General features: G+C 35.7%; 1 protein-coding gene across 5 annotated transcripts in view; it reads left to right on the top strand.

Moving 5' to 3' along the window:
• Positions 1-21,566, top strand: part of JAKMIP1 (janus kinase and microtubule interacting protein 1) — a 90,693-nt gene that overhangs the window by 26,471 nt on the left and 42,656 nt on the right. For 4 of the 5 annotated variants that reach the window (XM_080344096.1, XM_080344092.1, XM_080344093.1 and 1 more), the window contains 7 exons: positions 5,862-6,071; positions 6,755-6,874; positions 9,133-9,279; positions 10,048-10,188; positions 13,355-13,414; positions 19,756-19,884; positions 21,148-21,276. In XM_080344096.1, coding sequence (XP_080200222.1) covers positions 5,862-6,071; positions 6,755-6,874; positions 9,133-9,279; positions 10,048-10,188; positions 13,355-13,414; positions 19,756-19,884; positions 21,148-21,276 — 936 coding nt within the window. The remainder of the gene's footprint in view (positions 1-5,861; positions 6,072-6,754; positions 6,875-9,132; positions 9,280-10,047; positions 10,189-13,354; positions 13,415-19,755; positions 19,885-21,147; positions 21,277-21,566) is intronic. The other variant, XM_080344095.1, reaches the window with a different exon arrangement.

The following is a 21,566-nucleotide window of genomic DNA, read 5'->3' as shown; positions in this document are numbered from 1 at the left end:
AAAAAAAAAAAAAAAAAAGTGGGAAAAGCTCCTGAAAGAAAATATTGACTATTGGTTTAGAAAAACTACACATGAAATTAATAAGTCTTGTCTGTCTGTGTCTGTGACCCTTCTCCACTGGATGGCTAGCAGCTTTTCTCCTTCCTCTAAGGTTCCTAAATAAGCAGCAAACATTTATTTAAATAGATGGCCATGTCTGGTGTAGACAATGCTATGCACAATGCAGGAATATTTTAATTCCTCCCTCCAGCTGGGCTTTCAGCTTGGGGTATTGTTGTTAGGTCTTAATGGAATTAACACCTTTTACCTTTATAAAGGAACACTAAGTTCTATATTTTAAGTTCTATATTTTATCTGTTTATTTGAGTAGTATCTCCTTTTATTTATTTACTTATTTATTTATTTTTGTCCTAGTAACTAACAATCCTTCTGTCAAGATAGCCCTATTTTCAGTGACAAGTGTTTAGTATAAAGATTAATTCAATTTCTTCTGGAGAAGAGCACTGTAGAATTTTTTTTTTGGCATTTGGCTAGGAGGTGACTTTGATAAGGATGGGTAAAGAGGAAGGTCTTACACTTGGCAATGCAGCAGCTGGCTTTTTCCACTTTGAAAACTGAGTATGTCACTGCCTTGATAGATCAAGCTTTGAATTCCCTGGGAATTTCTCTTTCAACTTTGTGAGAGGCTAAAGTTCCCCCAAAGGTCTCTGACTTTGTTTCACTGTAGCTATTGAAGTGTGGGGTAATTAGCAGGGGGTACTTTTTCCAATGGCTGACTTGTTTCTCTTTTGTATTTGATAAATACTATTAAAACACCTCTTTTTGCTAATTTCTATTAGGTGTTAGGAGGCAGTTAGGCACTAGCTTTTTAGGAATCTGTGTAACTTTGACACAGGCTATAAATACTAACTCTTCATTGATGTAATGCAACTAATAGCTGTGTTCAGCACCTAAAGTTTGACGGCACAAAACCCATTAATTAAGAAATGATACTTCAGAAAGCTGTAATTTTAACCAAGAGCTCCGGAGTTGCTTCTGCAAGGTGATTTCTCAGTAATTTCCCTCTGCAGCTGCTTGTGGATGTTCTTATTTTCTTTAAAATCTTTGAGGGTATTTCTGCTACTTTTCTTCTCAAAGCGTGTAATTGAAAATGTGTTCTAACCTCATGTTGCTCCACAGCCTTCTTATCACAGACTTTTTGCACTGAATTGTACCACACTTAATTGCAAAAAGAAAAATGTGGGTATTGTAAATGCTTTTAAATATATGCAAAACAGAATGTAAGAGTTCATGTGACCCTGATTATTGTGTAGCTGCAAAAATTGGGCAAATTAGTTTTAAACTGAGAACAAACTTGAAACCAAAGCAACCAGTAGGAAGGAATTTATGGAATAATGTATTTGATTTAACATAATACCCACGAGCCCAATGTATGGCTTGGGATCTCACTGTGCTAAGTGTGTTGGAAGAAAAGGATGTCTCTACCACTTGTATCTTAGTGAGAGGTCTCAAGTGAATAGTAGTACCAGGGAGAAATACATGAAAGCAGTGGTAGGAGATTAATGCAGTCAGATTTCAGTTGCCATATGCTGCTTGTCCCAGCTACATTGTGCCACAGGTGCAGAAACCTGTGGCAAGTCCTGCACCGCTTTCCCTGGACCACGAGGGATTGAGGAGCACAATGGAAAGGCATCTGCTTCCTTGGAATCAGGTCAGGAATCATCAGGTGAGGACTTGTCTGTCCAGGTTTATTAGCTCAGTGCTGGCCTTGACCTACCTGCACTGCTCCCAGTAGATAAATCCCAGAATTTCTATAATGTGCTTCTTATGTCTTAAGTTCTCAGGGATCTGTGAGCTTAAGTATCCTATTTGATGACCAGACAGTAGATGGTGATCTAAGCAGTGCAATTTCATCATTTCCTTTTCTATTTTAGAGGTGTCACAGAAAGGGAGAAATATAAGAGGAATTTGAGAAAGGTCAGTCAGATAACTAAATAGATCTTTGTGGAACGTCCCTTCAAGTAGGAACAATGGCATGGGAGAAAACTAGAATATGCATGACTGCCTATGTGACAAACTGATACTGGGGAGTGGACATAGCATCCTAATATTAGATAAAAAATGAATGGACTCCAATTAGTCTGTGGACACCTTTGTTAGTGAAACTGATTTTTGTTGTTGTTTAATGTAGTGAAAAGAAAAACAGTTTAGAGAATCCAGAGATTAACAGCAGCATTCACACTGGATGGTGAGCAGGCAGGACTGCATTTCGGGTCAGTGAGGAGGGTGTTGCAATGACTAAAGCATGATATAGGGACTCAGGTAAAAGTGTACCTATGTGTATGGATTTCAGAGCTGATATGCAAAAAGAGCCTTTAGATGTAATCAAATTGCACCTGGGAGAGAACAGGATTAAAGATAACTATTTTATGTATTTAAGTGATGAGTAGTTTAGGAATGGCTCCCTAGTGATGTAAAACAGACATTAAAAATCATGAAAAAGAAAGGAATGCTATGCATGGTAAAGTAACAAATTCTGGATCCTGTCTGGTGAATGAATATTGTAGTAATAGAATACAGGGTTAACCCTTTAAACTTGAGAGGTCATGAGGGGAACACTAATTGTTATTTCGATTAATTCCATGAAAGCCAAGGATGCTCAGCTTGCCTACAGTAGTCATAAATGCCAATTGGATAATATCCAAAAATATGGGTATATATATAATATGTGTTATGAACGTATATATGTACACTGTGTTTGTTTGTGTATGTACATATGTAGACATATACATATCATAGAAAGAGGGAGCAAAACCTTTATGAGAAAATCAAACTTACACAGGTGGAAAAGTTGACAAGTTTTGAATAATATAACTTCTCTAATCTGATGAAGGGCTTCTGTACCTGAAACCTTGTTTCTTTCCATCTCTGTCACTTGGTCTAATAAAAAATATTCCTTCTCTTTTAGACCATGTGGATTCCTAAGCAATCTTGGCTATGACAGTGCTGCTTCCACAACATGTATTTGATCAAAGTAGCAAGCAGCACAGAACCCAGACTAATACATTTTGATTTTCATTTACCTAATGGAAGATACTCCTCACTAAAATGAAGACTGTAATACGTGGTCTAATTACCTAAAGCTGTTTTCCCTTATGCTGCCAACATTTTTTTTTTGTTTGTGTCAAGCAAGAATACAAGAAAAAAGTATTCTTGTGAGGCAAGAATACAAGAAAAAAGTAGTTCTCCAGTGGTACAGAACTGGCATGGAGACTTAGCGTGGGCTTTTACAACTAGAAAATATAAGACAAAGCTAAGCTAAAGTCTTTTGGGAGTGATTGACCATTCTTCCGTAACTGTTAGCTTATGTTCAGTTTAAACCTAGACCATATCTCTCCTTTTCCTAGTCTTGCACCTCTTCTTTATTTGCTCCTTTACCTGCCATCTCTCCCATGTGAAACTGAGTGATGTTGCATCCCTGTAAAATATTTCTCTTCCTCTTTCCCACCTCTCCCCCTGTTCCCCTTCCCCAAACCCCCCTGACATAATTTGTGCTCTCTCTGTTAAGAAAACAGACATGGAAGATGAACAAGTTTGCTCTGTAGCATGCAGAGTCAGGCATTGGGGGAAATTTATGAAAATTGAGGCATTGACTGAGTTGATGCAGTTACATTAAAGGAATCAAAGGCGTAGCTGTCACCTTGAGGAAATTAAGGTGAATTGTCTCATGCCCCAGGCTAGTTTGTGCTTTTAACAAAATAAATGCCATTGCAATACTATGTGCATTTGTGTACGTGTGTGTTCATGTGCTTACATGAGGAAGAGATTTTCTGGTGCATGCCAGTAATAAGCACAAAATAAAAAAAGTGTGTAGGCATTGCTATTCTTGTTCTCAATTATTATCAACATTTCAAAGATTTTTCTATTTGACTGAAACATGAGGTGTTTCTTATTTCTGAAAGTTTCACCACATGTAGATTTTATGGTAGAAAAACAAAACAAAACACAGTAGCAGGAAGAGTAGAGGGGAATTCTGCCTTCTTTCCTGCCTTCCCCTAACCCCCACCCCAAAGCTGTCCTCTTTCATGGAATTTCTTTGTCACAAATCTGAGCTTATGTGCTTTGATCAATGGAAGTTTGTGTGAAGGGTGACATGGGTGTGATTTTACTGGTCACACCTGTTTTAAACAATCTGTTCTGCTGTAGTTAAGCAAGCAGCACTCCGTAACAAGAGTGTTGCTTTCTTTTTTCTTCCAACTTAAACCTCTATATCATTCCATTTACCCTTTAAGTTGTTAGAGTATCAAGAGTATGAAATATGCTACTTACTGGGTGGCTAAAATCAAAGCTGCCTGTGTAACCTTGGTTCTTCCTTGTTAAATATGTGTCTTGCATGGCCAAATCTCTATCTCAATTACTTAGATGTTCAGTGTGAACACCTGTGTAATTGAAAGCAAAACTCTCCACAGTATTTAGTTACATGACATGTTTTCCTCCCAAGAGGTCCCTGATAGATCAGTGTTCATGACAGATCGCATTCAGTGAATGAGGCAGCTGCTTAATTTTTGTCATTGCTGTTCACTGCACAGTCCCTCTGAAACCCTGCATGTTGCAAATTCTTCCACTGATAAAAACTATGTTATTTTCCTGCAAGTCTTTTTTGGCATACTTGAAAGCCTCACAAATCTCAGTTTATGGACTGTGAAGAATTATATCTATTTACTGGACTAGGAATTGGGACCCAGCAACCTTCCCAAATCAGGAAAGAAACTGCTGTCAGAACAAATCTTCTTCAGTACCAGTTTGGACTTAAAAGTAGCCTAAACCAGTTTATTTACTTCAAATCTGACCTTTTTGTTGCCAATTATGACTTGACTTGGTTCAGCCAGGCCACCTCCTACCACTCAAATTCTGTACACAAACTGATTTCCTGTGCTTTGCAGACTGTGAAAACAGTAAGGCAATAATCCTGAAGAAGCAAACTGTATCCAATCACGTAATCTGATTGTGTTAATCCTGTACATCACTCAGACTTAACTTTAAGTTACTTCTTAACATCAATGCTGCGAGGGACAAATCCTATGAGAGCTGCAATAGATCACTAGCACTATGGTTTGGTTTGTATCAAGGTATACAAACAATGCAGTTCAATAATCATAGATGCTGTTTAAGAACTGTTGCTTTGTATCCCTTATTCTAATGCTCTGTGTGCATATGCTTTTTTCCTTCTAAACAATGACTAGTCCTCATTTGAATCTTATAATAGAAGCACATAAAATGCATAGCTATGCTTAAGATTTTAAATTTAAATGCGTGTGGGTGTATATGTTACTGATTTTTAAAGGCCTGTGAAGAGATTTACCACATGTGATTTTCACTAATAAAGTGGCAGTCAACATGGGACAAATGTGTACGGCTCAAGCTTTAAACCAAAGCTTTAAAACAAAACTAAAAAAGACGAGTTTTAAAAGGTGTGTTTTGCTTATCTTCTACTGGCCGTGTGTTTCTTCCCTGAAACATAGTGAAGAGAGATTTTTCTTCTGCTTATAGAAGTGTGTATACTCAGATGAAGTGGATGATTTCAGTGGCTATGTATTCTGTTTCAGTGTATGTTTCCATCTATTTTTGTTTGTCTCTTGAGTTGAGACTGCACTGAGCAATCTCATGATCAAGTGAAGGCTGAATCTTTTTTAAGGGGAGGGGAAAAGGCTTCAGAGGAGGATAGATCTTCTTTTTAGCCATCACAGTTTGGGTACTGGTATAATTCTGAGAGAAACAGAACTTTGTTTTTGCAAGTTTTAGATATGCATGCAGTGAACACTTGGAGAATTACAGAAAGTACCCGCTTTATTTTTTTCCAGATGGATGAGATAAAAGGCAAAGACAGAGTGATTTTGGCTCTGGAGAAAGACCTTGGTGTCCAGGCAGGCCATACACAGAAACTGCTCCTTCAGAAAGAGGCTTTGGATGAACAGCTTGTCCAAGTGAAGGAGGCAGAGCGATACCACAGCAGTCCTAAGAGGGAGCTTCCTGCAGGAGTGGGGGATATCACCGAACTGATGGGAAGCCCGGTAAGAAAGTCGTGTTTTCTTCAATGTTCAACGTGGTAATTGCTACTTGGGTGTTCACATTGTTTTTGTAGTTACTTTTAAAATACTAGAAGGACTAATTTGTGCTAAATGGCCATGCATTGCACTGTGCCATTTCACTGGTGACTTAGAAACTCCTTGGATCTCTTGAATTTCAAAGAATGTTGAAACATATCTGGATATAGAACTTTTAGAATTTACATTGTGAGCTTCAGCTGTGAACCCCATTATTTTCTTAGTTATTTCTTCCATAACTTTAGGAATTATTTTAAGCAATGGCAAATACATACTGTACTTTTCAAAAACTGCCATATGATTTTAATGTCTTATGCCCTAGATTTATTTAATTTTAGCTGGTAGTCAGAAATCTGGTCAGAAGTAACCAACCAATAATAAGTGAAACATTATTTATGTATATGGGTTTTTTTAATTGTTAAACCTTTACATTCATTTCACAGGTAGACACTTTTCAGGTAATGTATCATGTACCATTTTCACAGGACGTTATTGTTTAGTGTTTCAGTTAATTAAAATAAGTTTGAGACATTGATCTAAAGCCTCCATTTTAAATTTACACAATCCACTTGCTAAACCATTATATTAGATTTATGGATAATAAAATATTTTAAAGGTAATTTTATGTATCTATGTGTTTTGATGTAAAGGAGCAGCATTTGGATGAACGAGATGTGCGGAGATTTCAGTTAAAAATCGCCGAACTGAATGCTGTAATAAGGAAGCTGGAAGACAGAAATACCCTCCTAGCAGATGAAAGAAATGAACTGGTAAATTAATTAGTAATAACACAGATGGTGGCTGGAAGGGCTTCTTTATGGTAAAAGATTTAATGCTAGAAAGTCAGTGTTATAAATAATTTACAAATTAGTCCTGGTTGACCTCAACCAATTATATCTAAATATAACAGAGATTTCTGTAGAAATCCATTTGTGACCATAGAAGACATGGGTGGAGTCTCTTGTTCCAGAAAATTAAAACTTTATAGATTTATTTTGGGGTCATTGTGATCAAGTTGACTGGTAGCTTGCCTATGGCACTGTGTAATGATGTTGTGTGAAATATGCATAAACTATGCACTTAAATTACTGTATTAATCTTTTTGAAATTTGAATTTTTTTTTTTTTCCATGATGTGTTTATGCTAGCTAGGAGTTAAAAAACTTTCTTGTGCTGGAGATGAAAAACCTGCCATTTCTCCAGGGAAATCTCTTAAGTAGGTGAAATTATCCTAGGAGAGTGATAGTAACTTACAAAAGAAATGCTATTACAAGAATTTTAAGAATGAATTTTATTACCCTGCATCACTATTTGATTGCTTGTACTGAGGTTAATGGTAAAACTCGCATTGACTGCAATGCGAGGTGAGTTTTAACAATAGGAATTTTTTTTTGCATATCCTCTTATAGTGCCCTATTTCTAGTAGCAGAAGAAAAGATTTTTTTTAAATTCTAATCAGATGGAAATTGTCCCTGATAGAACCCATGTATCTGATTCTAAAATAATTCTATTATGTATGGGGAGTGCATTCTGTCCATGTGTCAGTCCTATAGATGAGGGAAGCACTGACATCTTCCTCCTTGCTTTGTCAAAATTAGCTCTTTATGTTGGGATATGAAGGATTTTCTTTATGATAAAAGGACTTAATTCAGTTATGACATCTCATTGATTATCAGAAGAGCTAATTTTTAAAATTTTCTTGTCCAATATCTTGGCTGAATCTAGATTAGTGAAGGCAATTGAACAATGCTGGACTAAAATTAGATGAACTGAAAACACAATAACGTTTTTTTTCTTAGAACTTTTTACATAGCTGTACAGTTTAACCTGCCCTTTCACATGACAAAATGGATTACTCATTAAAAATTTAAGTTTCTTGGGGTAAGAAGAACATGTGTTTTAGCCTGGGTATGGTTCTCCATTTTTCCTAATGTGCCTAGCTACTGTTTGTTCTGTTCATTTCCCCCCCTGCCCCACTGTAACTGCTACAGTTGCTTTTATCTGCTCTATACTCTCAAGAACATCTTGCCTTTTTTGAAGATTACATTATGTAAAGACAAGATAATTCAGCCTCCTAATCCTGTGGACATAAGTCATTCAAAACATCCCTGAAGAATGTTGAACAGTTATCCTTCAGTGTCCTTCTAGATGGAGGGCATGTATGACTCAGTCAAGTGCTCTTCTTGATGTTTAACCTAGAGGCATAAGAAATATATTTTGGAAAAGATATGGAGAAGGTTTTGTTATATTGTGAGACAATGTTACATAAAATCAGCAATATCTGCAAGCTCACGTGATTAAGCACTGTGAAAAACAATTTTCTTCTGAAAATGAAACAGAAAACCCAATAGTCAGTGAAATTATCTCAGGAGAAAGATTATATTTTTCTCATTTCCAGTTAAAACTCAGTAAATTGAAAAATCTTTTGATTGGAAAAAATAGATTTTTTACAAACAAAACAGCTCAAGGATTAATGAAATAAAAAGAGTGAACTATTGAATACGCATAGATGCAAGAAAGGGCAGTAATTTGCTTCACATAATTGTCTAACATCATAAAACCACAGGAAGAAAATTGAGCAGCTTGAAAATGTCAGCAGAATGCTGAGATTGAATCTGTGCCCCCTGGCTGACTTTCTCATTGCTCTAATTACATATTAGGCATAGGCTTTTTAAGGTACAGTAGGAAGAGTTTACTCCTACTAAGAGATAGTGAAAATGACTGCTGAAGAAGCTTATATACAATGAAATTAATTTATCAATAAATCACTTTTATGGATCATTGAGTTTTCCAAGAGCAAAATCCAGTGAGCAGATCTAGTGCTTTTGTAGACTATATAAAAACGCTCTGGGTTATTTGTTTGGACTCCTATAGTTCTTAGTTCAGCAGTAGTCTCTGTCAGATGCCACTTAACGAAAGAACTACATTTTCTGAATGAAGGAAGAAAGCAAGTGAAAAAAACACATATTTCTTCTTTTCTACACCTACGAGCTAAAACACAACTAACTTTGTTCCTTTGCCATTTGCAGCTGAAACGTTCTCGGGAGACAGAAAGTCAGCTGAAACCTTTGGTAGAAAAAAATAAGAGGATGAGCAAAAAAAATGATGATATGTTGCAATGTATCCAGAGAATGGAAGAGAAAATAAAAAATCTATCAAGGGAAAATGTAGAATTGGTAAGTAATCATCACTGAGATGATGTTATAAGGACACATTGTACATAGTTACTTTTGAGGTGGAAGTAAGTCCTTGTGAGGCTTTTTCTCTAATATTTTAGAGTCCGAAATTCAGCCAATGCAAATGAACCTCCACAGTCTTAATTTAGAGTGGCATGTGCTTTGTGTTGTATCGCCGTCCCTGGAGGTTTTTAAAGTGAGGTTGGACATGGCACTTAGTGCCATGATCTAGTAAACAGACTAGAGTTGGACCAAGGGTTGGACTCGATGATCTCTGAGGTCTTTTCCAACCCAGTCGATTCTGTGATTCTGTGATTCAGGAAAGTTCACACTGATTACAGGAAGGGATCACAGATTGATAAAATGTGTTTGGAGGTTATAAAAATTTATGACTAAATTCAACTTTAATAAATGCTGCTTTTATGATTAGAAGTCAGAAATGAATTTGAGTGCTTGTGCCAAAGGCTCTGCTATATTAGATCATAGAGTGCATGTGTCTGCTAATTTTGTCCCAGACTGAGTTATTTGACCACGTTTTAAAATATCTTATATGAAGGGCTGACACTTAGGCATACGGAGTGTGTAATACTTTTTTCATTGGAAGAGGCTGTATGTTGCAGTGGAGTATGCACTGATGGATCCAAAGAATTCTTAATTACTACATCACACATGAGAATTTTCCTACTCTTCCAGTAAGACACTTTAAAATGTTCTCTATGTTTATTTATTTATTTATTTAATTAATTAATTTTATTTTTCTTTTTGTAGAAAGAAAAGTTATCTGCACAACCAGCACTGAAGAGGCACACATCTTTGAATGATCTCAGCACCACACGGGAGGAACAAGAAATTGAATTCCTTAGACTTCAAGTCAAGGAACAGCAGCATGTTATAGATGATCTCACAGTGGTAATGCTTATCACTGGTATACACACGTGCATGCACACACATCTATAGGCAAGCTAAAGATTTGAGAGCAATATTTTGACTCCAGTTGTTGTAGTGATGCAGAAATAGTTCTTTGGCATTGAAAGGTTCTTGTTGTTTCTCAAGTAGTGAGCAAATTCTTTGGAATGTGTATGAATCTCTGTATTAGAAAATATTTACCTATTATGAACTGCTTGTGAGAAGGAGTGCATCTGTCCATCCACCTTACTTAGAAAATTGTCTGTCAACTTAGGAACTTGGCAGAAAGGCAGAAATTTCAAAACTTAGTGACTGAAACATGTTGGATGTAGACCCTGGTGCAAACCCAACCACTCCCCTGACCTAGAAGTTCTCCTAAGAGAAAGGAAAATGCAGGATGTTGTTCATTTCACCTAACTGAGCATCTCTGAGCTGGCCACACTAACTGTTTTGATTACAGATGGGGAGAAATATGCATGAGATTCATCCAAACAAAGGTAGCAGCATAGTGTAAGATTAGACTTGCACAGCTACCACCCTCTGACTGTGAAGACCACTTATGATGATGCTCATAGATGTTTGCACTGTTTGATCGGGACTTTGAGTTGTGTTAGAGTTGTCTAGTGCATTTTAGTGCAATGTATGATATACCCTTCTGGTGCTGGCAGAAATGATATACCATCTCTGAGAGGCCCCTGCTCTTCTGGAGCAGCATCTGGAACTCAGGCAGACTATTCTAGAGTATCTCAAATGTCACTGCTGACAGATGCAAAATTATAAAATCAATTTAAGATCATTCTGTCTAAAAAAGAAAAAAAAAAATTAAACAATCGGATACAACACTGAAAATAAAAATAGAAGATCCAGAAAGATAAAACGACAAGATGTGTTATTGCCCTGTCTGGAACATTGTCTCCGTTCTTGGCAATTCTTCTGAGATCTTGACCCAGGATTTCTGACTGTAATCAGTGCCAAAGATTGACGTCTGCATACATTCTCCAGCGTTACAAGCAGTAGGATGTTACTCAGGCACTGTGATGTAGAGTCTGATTCATAGAGCAGTGCTACTTTACCTTCCAAATACAACTGCACAGGAAGGGACTATGACATGGTATTCTCAGTATATGGCAGATACAACCTCACTTATATTTCAATGTACAGTGAGTATGAAAGGACTCTCTTTACTGTCTCAGCCAATAATCTGAGGAAAAATATTGTATCCTGACTTTGGTCAACTAGTATTAACTTGTGTTTAGTGTGAAAGTAAAATAAATAAATATTTATAATATGGTTAAATTTCGGCTTTGTTTCCTATTTATGGATACCTTTTCACTCACATAAATAAGTTAAACTGTTAGCTAGGGTGCTGCTTTTGTTAACAGTACAAACTAATTGATGGATATGAATGCAGTGGAGCTCTGCACTTCCATTGTTCTTTTCAGCTACCTTTTCTGGCTTAAGCCAGACCTCTGCAGAATACAAATGTGTCATAATTATCAAGAATGACCCACATGTCACATACCTGATTAATATAAAGTCATCAGCTTACTTCCACCTGAGACCAATATGATATAAAGAAATATGAATGATGGTCTTAGGCAATAGGGTTGTCTGAACTGATTAATATTGTCATTTGAAGCTGTGTAAAGCCGAGTTCTCCCACAACAGTGGTTTTCTGGTCAGTTCTTAAAAAGGAAACTGTCAAGATAAACTCAGATGACTGCAAAAGATGCTAGTGATTCAGCAAATGGTGGGTTTTAATTGGCATTATTATTGTTCTGGTAGCTTGATGTGCTATTGAGACAGTAAATTAACCAATCTTCTTACAAACAAGATTAGAAACAGGAAGGAGTGGAGAATTTTGGACATGTTTGTTCATTTTTCACTGAAATAAGAGGCAAGTCCAGCTGTTTGGACACCTGTTTGGGATGCAGGAGACCCAAGTTAATGCAGGCACTATGCCTTAACCAGGTATCTGAGGAGGGAGTATTTATCACCAACACTGTCTAAAATTCAACTTTGTGGTTTCAACTTTAGATTAATATATTATTCTGCAGCTTCAAATACCTTCTCCATTCTACCTTGGCATGCATTACCTTTCTGTATTTTGAAAACCACATGTCTGAGAGGTGCTATATAAGTAGTTTTGCTTTTCTGAATTATTTTATATTTTCCAAAATTTTGTTCCTGGAACTATGTGCTAATGAAGAGAAATATTTTTATTGTGATTTCTATTGGGAGCTTCCTATCTGTCCAGTTTCTGAACTGAATATAAAGCAAATAACTCCAAATGGAATAATACCATACAGTGAGCAATAACTGCTAGAGAAGCACTTGGGACTCCTACCATTCTTTTAAAAATAGAGGTGCTGCCAACAAAGATGCAGAGCTAAGAAAATAATCAGGAAAAAGACAAGGAGACAGATCACCTGCCTGCTGTGTTGTTCATTGGTTTCCTTTTTTTTGTTTGTTTGTTTGTTTTCCTTGTTCCTTTACATTTTTTACCTTGTATTCCTTGTCTTCTCCTTAGGAAATCAAGGCAGTATTCTCGGGCTTAGATGTTCATAACCCCCGATTTTTATTTATTTTTTTATTCTCCCAGTTATAACCTTTACCTGTTATGGTATAGTTAATCATGATCTTATTCCAAAGCCATAGTAGAAAAAAGGCACCAACTAAGTCGACACAGACTGAGTGTGCCTTTGGATTTGAAACTTTTGCCCTACAAGGATAAGTCACATACAACACTATATTTGTAAATGCATGCTTGTGTATTAGAGTGTGCCTGATATAATGACTTGTAATTACTAAGACTGGACACATTTTTGGCTACTGACCTGCTTCTTCAGAGTGGTTGAACATTGGAGTGAGCTTCTTGGTAAAAGAGTCAAAAGAACTCTAAGAAATCAGTGCCCAGTATTTAATAAAGCCTTTTCTAGCCAAATTACCATTAAGAGAGTGAAGTACATGGCTGAAGGTTTGTTTGCTAACAGGTTAAAGCTGCAGTACAGCATGATGTTATATCAACATGGCATTATCCAATAGGATAAAGACATTGTGTTAGCTTTACTATAGGCTTTAGGAAAATTTTAATGATATTTCTTTGAGTTAGGCATATCAAAATATGTTTTAAAAGATACCCATACCAAAATATTCTCTTTCCTTCTAGGAAAGGGAACGGTTATTGCGATCTAAAAAACAGAAGAGGAAAAGTCTGAAGCCTCCAAAGGTGAGCAAACCTTTGGTTTTCCATGCATTTCTTATGTTGTGAATACTTGATTTAAATACTGCCTGAAATTGAAGGTCTACTTAAATTAATAGTAAAATTTCATATAATTCTCCTGTCTTCTCTGGTGAGCACTTAGTATTTTGCTCTTAGGATAATTCAAATTCAGAGGCTTCAGGTTTTGTACTGCACGCAAGTGTTTTTGGTTTGGGTTTTGCTCGAAATAAACAATATACACTTTTAGTCATTGTGCCCTACATATTCAAGTGGCTTGAGGCCTAAATGATGTAATGACTTGAAACAACAAACACTTCAAAGGACAAATACTCAGTCCTTTTTAAAGAAAATACACACTTTGCTTGTATCAAGTTACTACTTAATCACAATTGAAAACTTTAACTCATGCTAGTGATGTTATTGAAATAAGACAACTCAATTCTTCTCTAGTAAATATTTTTCTCTAGAATGCATAGTAAAGGAGAAAAAAAAAATATGTCGTAGAAACAGAAAAGTTTTGCTTCAGAGTGTACCTCCAGTATTTAAAGTAATTAATTTTGTTGACTAATGTTTTTTGTTGAACATTAGCAGCCTGGAGTGTGTGAGGGGAGGGGAGTGGGCTAAGAGGGAAAAAATGGAGGTGAAGAATGGAGAGATCATGATCATCTATATGGTAGCTTGAGATACATTCTGTCTTAAATGGCTTTTTGTTGTCACTGTTCTGCATTGTGTATTTCTGGTGACCTCCAGGTGGTGCTTTTTTTATTGCTCTGCTTTCTGTAATACCTGTGGTCTGGAAAACTTGTCCTTTGTGATTCTCTGTTTCAGTGATAATTTCTTCAAATTATGCTTCTAATAATGATGTGTCTTTTCTATATGAAGAAAGAAAAAAATCAAAAGTAACAATAAATCTTGCATACATTTTTATTGTTTGTAACGGAAGGCTGATAGAGACAAAATATATTTGCAGTAAACCTGAACCATTATTTCTAGGTGTAGTATACATGGAAGTTTGTGTGTTGAGAGTGAGTTTTAAAATGTTTATGATACCCTTAAAAAAATTGTGTTAGTGCCTGTTTCTCTCCATGACTATAAAAGAAGTCTAAGATGAGTTGCTTTATATATAGACATGTATAGTATAAGTGTATCTCTTTCTATAATCTGTGCAAGTTTTTTATGTCATACAGATGATAACATATCTATAATAGTAGAGAAAATTATGGGTGTCTCTCTCCTAATCAGCTGTGCTGAAGGAGAAATTACTGAAATAAATATTTGAATATTTGACCTTTCCCCCCCCCCAATTAGATGTGTCTGTTATTTCTGGAGCTCTGTAGGTGCACTAGGTTACTGTTGCTAGTGTTGCTTTGACTGAGCACTCTTTTAATTACCAAGGGGCACAGGAAGTCGATAGAACAGCACTGGCAACCAGCTCAGGTTCCCCAAGGAAAGGAGCAGCACAGTGGGACAGGCTTTATAACCTCTGTGGTTGCAAGATGTTTACAGTAGTATAGAGATTCTGTATGACGAGGCAGTATAGGATAGCTTTCTCTGAAGTGAAGCAGCCTGAACTGATAGAGGGTTTTGTTTTTTTCTTCTATGTTAACATGCCACTGGATTTGTTAAGAAAAAGATGTACCCAAGATGAATACTCTTTTGCTGCTTAAAGCATGCTTTTTGAAGATGTGGTGGTGTGTTTGTTTCCTTTTTTTTTCCAGTTTTGGTAGTGAAATAACCAAGAAAATCCAGAAACGGTATTTTTTTGTGTTTCATTTCGTTTTTCACACATCAAATATAGTTACAGTGATTCCATGATTGATGGAGTCTTGTATTTGAAAATACGACATAATTGCCTGGTTTGGAAAATGCTGGACTCTATGGTTTTGTTTCCTTATTTTAGTCTCAATAAATAAACAGTGTTCGTGATAGTGGAAAGCCTGCACACTGGTGTGATGGAGTTCATATTTCTTGTTTTATACTTTTCTTTTTTTATCTGCCTCTGTGCTTTGGTGTGCCTGTATTTTTCTGGCTGCCAAGAAATGACATATAAGCATGAAGGTAAGAAGTTACTGATTAGCTCATCTGATTGCATTACAAGGAAATTAATCTTCAATCATTTTTACAATGTTAGATTAAGTACTTGAAAATGAGATATTTAAATGTAAAGTGAAACTACTCCTGCAGCAGAAAAATCAGATTATTTACATGCAATTGTATCTAGACCAAACCATTAAAAATATGAGCGTATATTGAAATTTGCATATAATATAGTCTATGTGTCATTATTGATTTATAATATTCTAAACATCAACGTTTATTGAGCACCACACTTCAGTAGAAGCATTAATACTTGAGTTATAAAGCCCTAATGCATAATTTTACTTTTAAATTATGTTAAAACATTGATATAAATCCACATGAAAAATACTTGCCATTAAATGCATGGCAGTAGTCAGTTGAAATTAGAATTTAAATCAGAATTTTTCAGCAATTTAAATGACTCTTCTCAGTTATGAAGTTATGATTTAGAAGTAACAACGGTACAAATCAATAGAAAAGAATCTTAGTTCGTTGAGAATGTCCCCACTTTTAAGAAAAGTTTGAATGAAACTTGAATGAAAATAGTGTATAGTTATGAAGATCCAGTTAGTATTTTATGTGTTTGTATATAGCTTTCAAAACCCATTATGATTCAGCTTTTGAGCTATATATGGAATCTCCCTTGGACTTGGTATATGTATCTATGCCTTATTATTTATTACAATGGTTATCGACAAGCTTTGTATGAATCAAATTATTTTTTCTCTCTACAGCTATTCCCTGACCAGTTAATTTGTTCTGGTTTTGCTGGTTTTGCTGTTCTGGTTTCCTTCTTGTACCTAGTTGCTTCAGATACTAGGTGATCAACAATAAAACCAGCTATTCTGTAATTACATCATGAAGCAATTTATGCATATGCAATTAATATACAATGGTTATATACCTTATCTCTATTTGTATGGAAAGTATCTGCTCCACAAAAGGATAAATGTACAGCTTCTCTGAAGAAGGAGTTATTAAAAACAAATAAGTGGTTCACTCCTAAATCCAAATATTAAATGCAGTCTGTATAGCATTTAACTGTTTTTTACTTTTAACTCTCCTAAGTGTCAGGGTTTTTTAGCGTGATGTGAAATATTAATTTTCATCATAATTCCCTCCCATCTAGTGACTTATATGCAAATTATTTTCCCCTACTTTTGCTACTAGTGAAATGTTTAAATGCAAGTATCTTCTTTCAAAATAATGGCATTGCTTTAAGTCTCTTCTCAAACCTGTATACATTTATGTAAAATCAAACCCACTATTGTTCTACTATTGTTTTTTCGCTGCATGAAACAGTGTGTGTGGGTGGGTGCATGCACGGTCAAAGGAAGATACATACTTAACCTAAGTTATTTACAAAAGTGACTGTACAGAGCAGGTATAGCAAAAAAACCTCGTGTATGATAAGTCTCAATGTCAGTTTTAACTAAGCTGCTGCTGACCTTCATGGTACTGTGTACTCTGTGCCATATATATGAAAAAATTGTAATTTTGTTCTCCTTGTTTTAGAAGTGCTATCTGCCAGCCTTTTCAAGGTCAAGACTTGACTCTTATTTACTTTGTCAGAACCTCAAGCCTATACTTCATGACAGGTGTTGGTTGAGCTTTCTTCAAGTGCTTTTGTCATATTTGACAAAATACTTCATCACAGGTTTTAATGGAGCTTTGCTCAAGTGCTTTTGTCATATTTGAGGCCAACCACACTTGAAGCAGCAGGCATGAGCAGGGTCAGGTCATATGTTCTTCAGTCCTCTGAGTTGTTTGTCCTTGGCTAGGTTCCTCCAAACCATGGGCTTCTTTTTCTGAGTTGCATCCACAGACAAGCTGGTACAGGCAGAAGAGCAGGATATAAAAGTATTGACTTAGGAGTCTGTGTGCAGCTTTGTTTTGGGTTTACTCTCAGCATCTTCCATTAAAAAGTATTTGCACTGCAAAATGAGGATGTGGTTTTCATGAAATTCATTTGGTTATTGGTTACCTGCCATCAACATCTTTACCTCCACATTATCTACCTTCATCTTTACGAAACTCTATCTGCTCATCGGTTTGCAGTCAGAAAGGAGTACTTCTTGATGAGTTGCCCTGGCAACCCAAATTGTAAATTTGTCTTTAGCCCTATTTTCAAATTCCAATATTGTAGTGTTACTGTTAGGTGATTGTAGGCTTCAACCAGTATTCAGTGTGGTAGAAATGCTGGATGGGCCATCTCCCAGGGACTAATTACTCCTCAGTTTTTGTGGTAAACCTTTGTACTTAAGAGAGAGGAGTCTGAAATATTTGTAATTAGAGTGTGAGAATGCATTACCTTTCTGGATAAGTCTTTATATACCTAGAATAGATCTTAAACCTGTTCCCCATGTCTTTTGTTTTGTTAAGTCGGTCAGAATGGTGAACAAACTAGTGTAGCATGTGAATGCTGGAGGAAAGGATTAAATTATCCTGGGGAAGTGTTTGTCTTAGGTGCCTTAGTCATAGCTCTGCCTGGTGAAAGGATCACAGCGCTTCCTAAACAACTGAGAGAAATGTGTCTTTACAAGATTTTAGTACTATAACTGTGATTCTCTTGCTTTCTTGTGAATACATTTAATAGTGGTCTAGTAGCTTGCAAAAGGAAGGTTGTTTCTATCATTTGGAAGCTCTTTGCCTTCTGTGCTGCATCATATTTATCTGTATCCATATAGATAAGCACAGTTTATTTGGAAAATATGTGGCATTTGATTTTTTTGTTTGTTTGTTTGCTTAACATCCTTTCAGAAGGAGATTTTAGTAGAAACAGTTTAAAAATGTATTTTGAATGAAATTTTAAAATTATTGTTATTTGAAGGGGTCATCTTAAATGAAGTAATTAACTGGTTCAGAACAGGGCCTTGAAGCTGTCTTTGGTTGTTTGAGTGGGATTAGCTGTACTGTGAAACTATGATGGAGTTGTTAATGTACGAGCGATGAGACTGTGACCTGGTGGACCATGGTAACCAGGGCTGCAGACTGTAGTTGGAGTGCATGGTGTCATGCGTGCAGAAACCAAGTGTACACCAACAAGCTTGATTTCATGGTACCACCTAAGCCAAAACACAGTGTTTTGGCTGTTGATGAGAACTGTGCTGAACCAAAAGAATATATTATCTATCTAGATGGATAGACAGATTTTTCTTCATCTTCTTAAAGCCATGTCTCCCTACTATTGCCCCTGTCTAGTGTGCTTCATAACCTGATTCTATTATTGTAGCAATACTGTTTGTTTGGGTTTATTTTTGTTGTTTTCTTGTTTTTCCTGCTTCTCTGAATTGTTGGATTATTAGAACACTTTTATGGTGTAAAAGTAGGGCTTTCTATTGATTGATAACAGTTAACTTTTGTTATTTTTATTTTGGAAGGAAAAATACTTGAAAAATTGTTTTGCTCGTTAAAAGCTTAAATGTTTGGGTTTTTTTAACAGTGTAATTTTCCATAGAAATGTACAACTTTCTGAGCATACATTAGGAAAATTATGGAAAGGGGGTTCTTAAAATGGTGAAAGAATTATTGGAGTTGCCATGTTTTATAGAAAATATAATATTTTTCACAATTAGTATGGTACTGTTCACTTCTGTTAGCTACTAATTTTCCCTAGTCTTTTGTAAATACGCATTTAATTGATTATATTGCGTAAAATTTTTTAAATCTGTATTGAAGTGCTAGGTTACCCCAAGCATAGTTTTTTGGTTTTGTTTTTTGTTGTTGTTGTTGTTGTTTGTTTAGTCAAAATATTGGAGCAAACTTTTGAAAAAATTTAGAATTATGATATTGGAAAAATAAATGGAAATCAGCATCTTATAGTAAGTAGGATTTTGCAAAATAGATACGATGAATTAATCTCTTCTTCTTTACTTTGATGAAATTTGTTCCACATTGTTCCTTGGAATTTGTTTTCCTTTTTTAATTTTTTTCCCCATATCTTAAAGGTTGCATTTTACTGGGCTACTTCTGAATAAATATTCTATTCCTCAACTGTGAATCTTGTAAGATCTTTATGATTTTGGAAACTAACTTTTATGCTTTTGCTAAAGCATTATTCTATTGGCAATTACCCAGTGCTATGCACAGTACTTATTCAAATGATGTTGAGAAAGTAGCTCCTTTAATCAGCAAACAATGGTTTACAGTGGAAACGTTTTTCTTCCTAAATACTAAAATAGTGGTCAGAGAGACCTTGGCTACTCCTTACTGAGTCATTGGGTTTTTCCAACTGTTTTGCTAGTAACTAAGAAAAACTCACTTTTCAGAGGCATGTTGTGGAGACATTTTTTGGATTTGATGAAGAATCTCTTGATTCAGAAACATCATCTATAACTTCATATAACACAGATAAAACAGATAGGACACCAGCCACACCAGAAGAAGATTTGGAAGATGTAAGTAGTAACTGGTTTGTTCTTAAGTTCTACAAAAATTGACATATTTTTTCAACTATTCTGCCACAAGAACTATGAAAGATTTGGCAGAGAATTGCTTTGTTTTGTTTCAAGTCCAGTAACATGTATACAGTCATTGCAATAGAATTAATAAGATAATATTCTGCCTGACAGATTTGGCAGGTATTGGGCTGAGAAATAAAAGTGTTTTTCTGAAACCCTTTCTTCTTACTCAGAAGAAAATGAATAGGGACGTTGCTTTGCCAAAAGTCAATAGTTACTAGATAATAGTTTGCCTTTCAACCTTATAATTTATTTGACTATTTTGATACAACTAGGATTTTCTTCCTGTACTTACAATACTAAGAGAAGCATTTGCAATTCATTGTGGCTTAAATGATTATAGGTAGTAAAATCCACTGACATGTTTTGTCTCAGCTCTGTGGTATATGATGCAGCTGGCCTACTTTAAAATATTGCAGGGATGAGGACAAAGCACAAGTTAGATGCTCTTTTTTGTCTTTCTTTCCTGTTCCCTAACTTGTCCCTAGTAGTTCTCAGTCATAAGAAGCTTCCTAGTTTTCTAGGTTTAATATCTAATAATATTGCAATCTATTTTCCTTGGAGATTGAGTTCCTAGACCAAAAATTAATTAAAGGGAGGTACATTTCTTGCCCTCAGCATTACAAGAAAGATCTCAAAACTGTTGATGTGAGTTACTTAACATTCAAAGAAAATTAAGATTGTAAAAACACTTTATGTGTCAAGAAAAACCCCAATGTGTTTTAAAAAATACGATATTGCTTTTGAAATATAACTTCTGTGTTAATGTGCTGGTAAAAAGCTTTACCCTGGCATTGTAGAAAAAAAGAGTAAAGAAGGAGTGGTGGACTGCATGACAAATAGAATGAACCCCTCTGAAGTCCCTGTGACTCTGGAGTTGCTGAAGACAGTGGTGCACAGAACTCTTCCCTTCCATCTTTCCCCAACCAGTTAATTCCCATTTCTGTACTTTACTGCCTTATGCAGTAACTTACACTCTCCTGAAACTGTAAGGTAGACACAGTTATTGATCTCTGCATTTCTGCATCATCCTTCCTTCCATTTACGTTTATTTTAGTTTTAAAAACCTTTATTAAACTTTGAGACTCAGTATGAATTGCATTGCTTGTTGTGTTTGCGAGTTTGTCTATACAACCAAACCCATTAGCATATATACTTATATGAACCCACTTTTTTTGTTCTTTTTTCCTCTTCATTAAGAGCATGCCTAAAGAAGAGGCTGAACTAAGGTTCTGCCAGCTAACAAGGGAATATCAAGCTTTGCAAAGAGCATATGCATTGCTTCAAGAACAAGTTGGTGGAACACTGGATGCAGAGAGAGAAGCAAGGGTAATTTTTTAACTGAAATTTCTTTTAACTCTGAAATAATTGAAAAAGCTGGACAAATTTGGAGTAACAGGAGATATCTTTGCAGGACAGTGAAATGCAAAGCACAGTCTTTTAGAGGATTAGAAGATATTATTAGTAAAGTGACAATTTAGATTTCATCTCGTGATCAGAACAAAGATATCATTATACTTTATTCTAGCATGCATAATATATTAAAGATTTCAGTAGTAAGACAGTGTTATTGAGAATGATATCCCAATTTAACCTGCAATTTGGATAGCAACATGATG

The sequence above is a fragment of the Nesoenas mayeri genome (assembly GCF_963082525.1).
Source record: "Nesoenas mayeri genome assembly, chromosome: 4".
Classification (NCBI taxonomy): Eukaryota; Metazoa; Chordata; class Aves; order Columbiformes; family Columbidae; genus Nesoenas; species Nesoenas mayeri.
The sequence above is the reverse complement of the archived record's forward strand: the minus strand, read 5'-3'. Positions and strand labels throughout refer to the sequence as shown.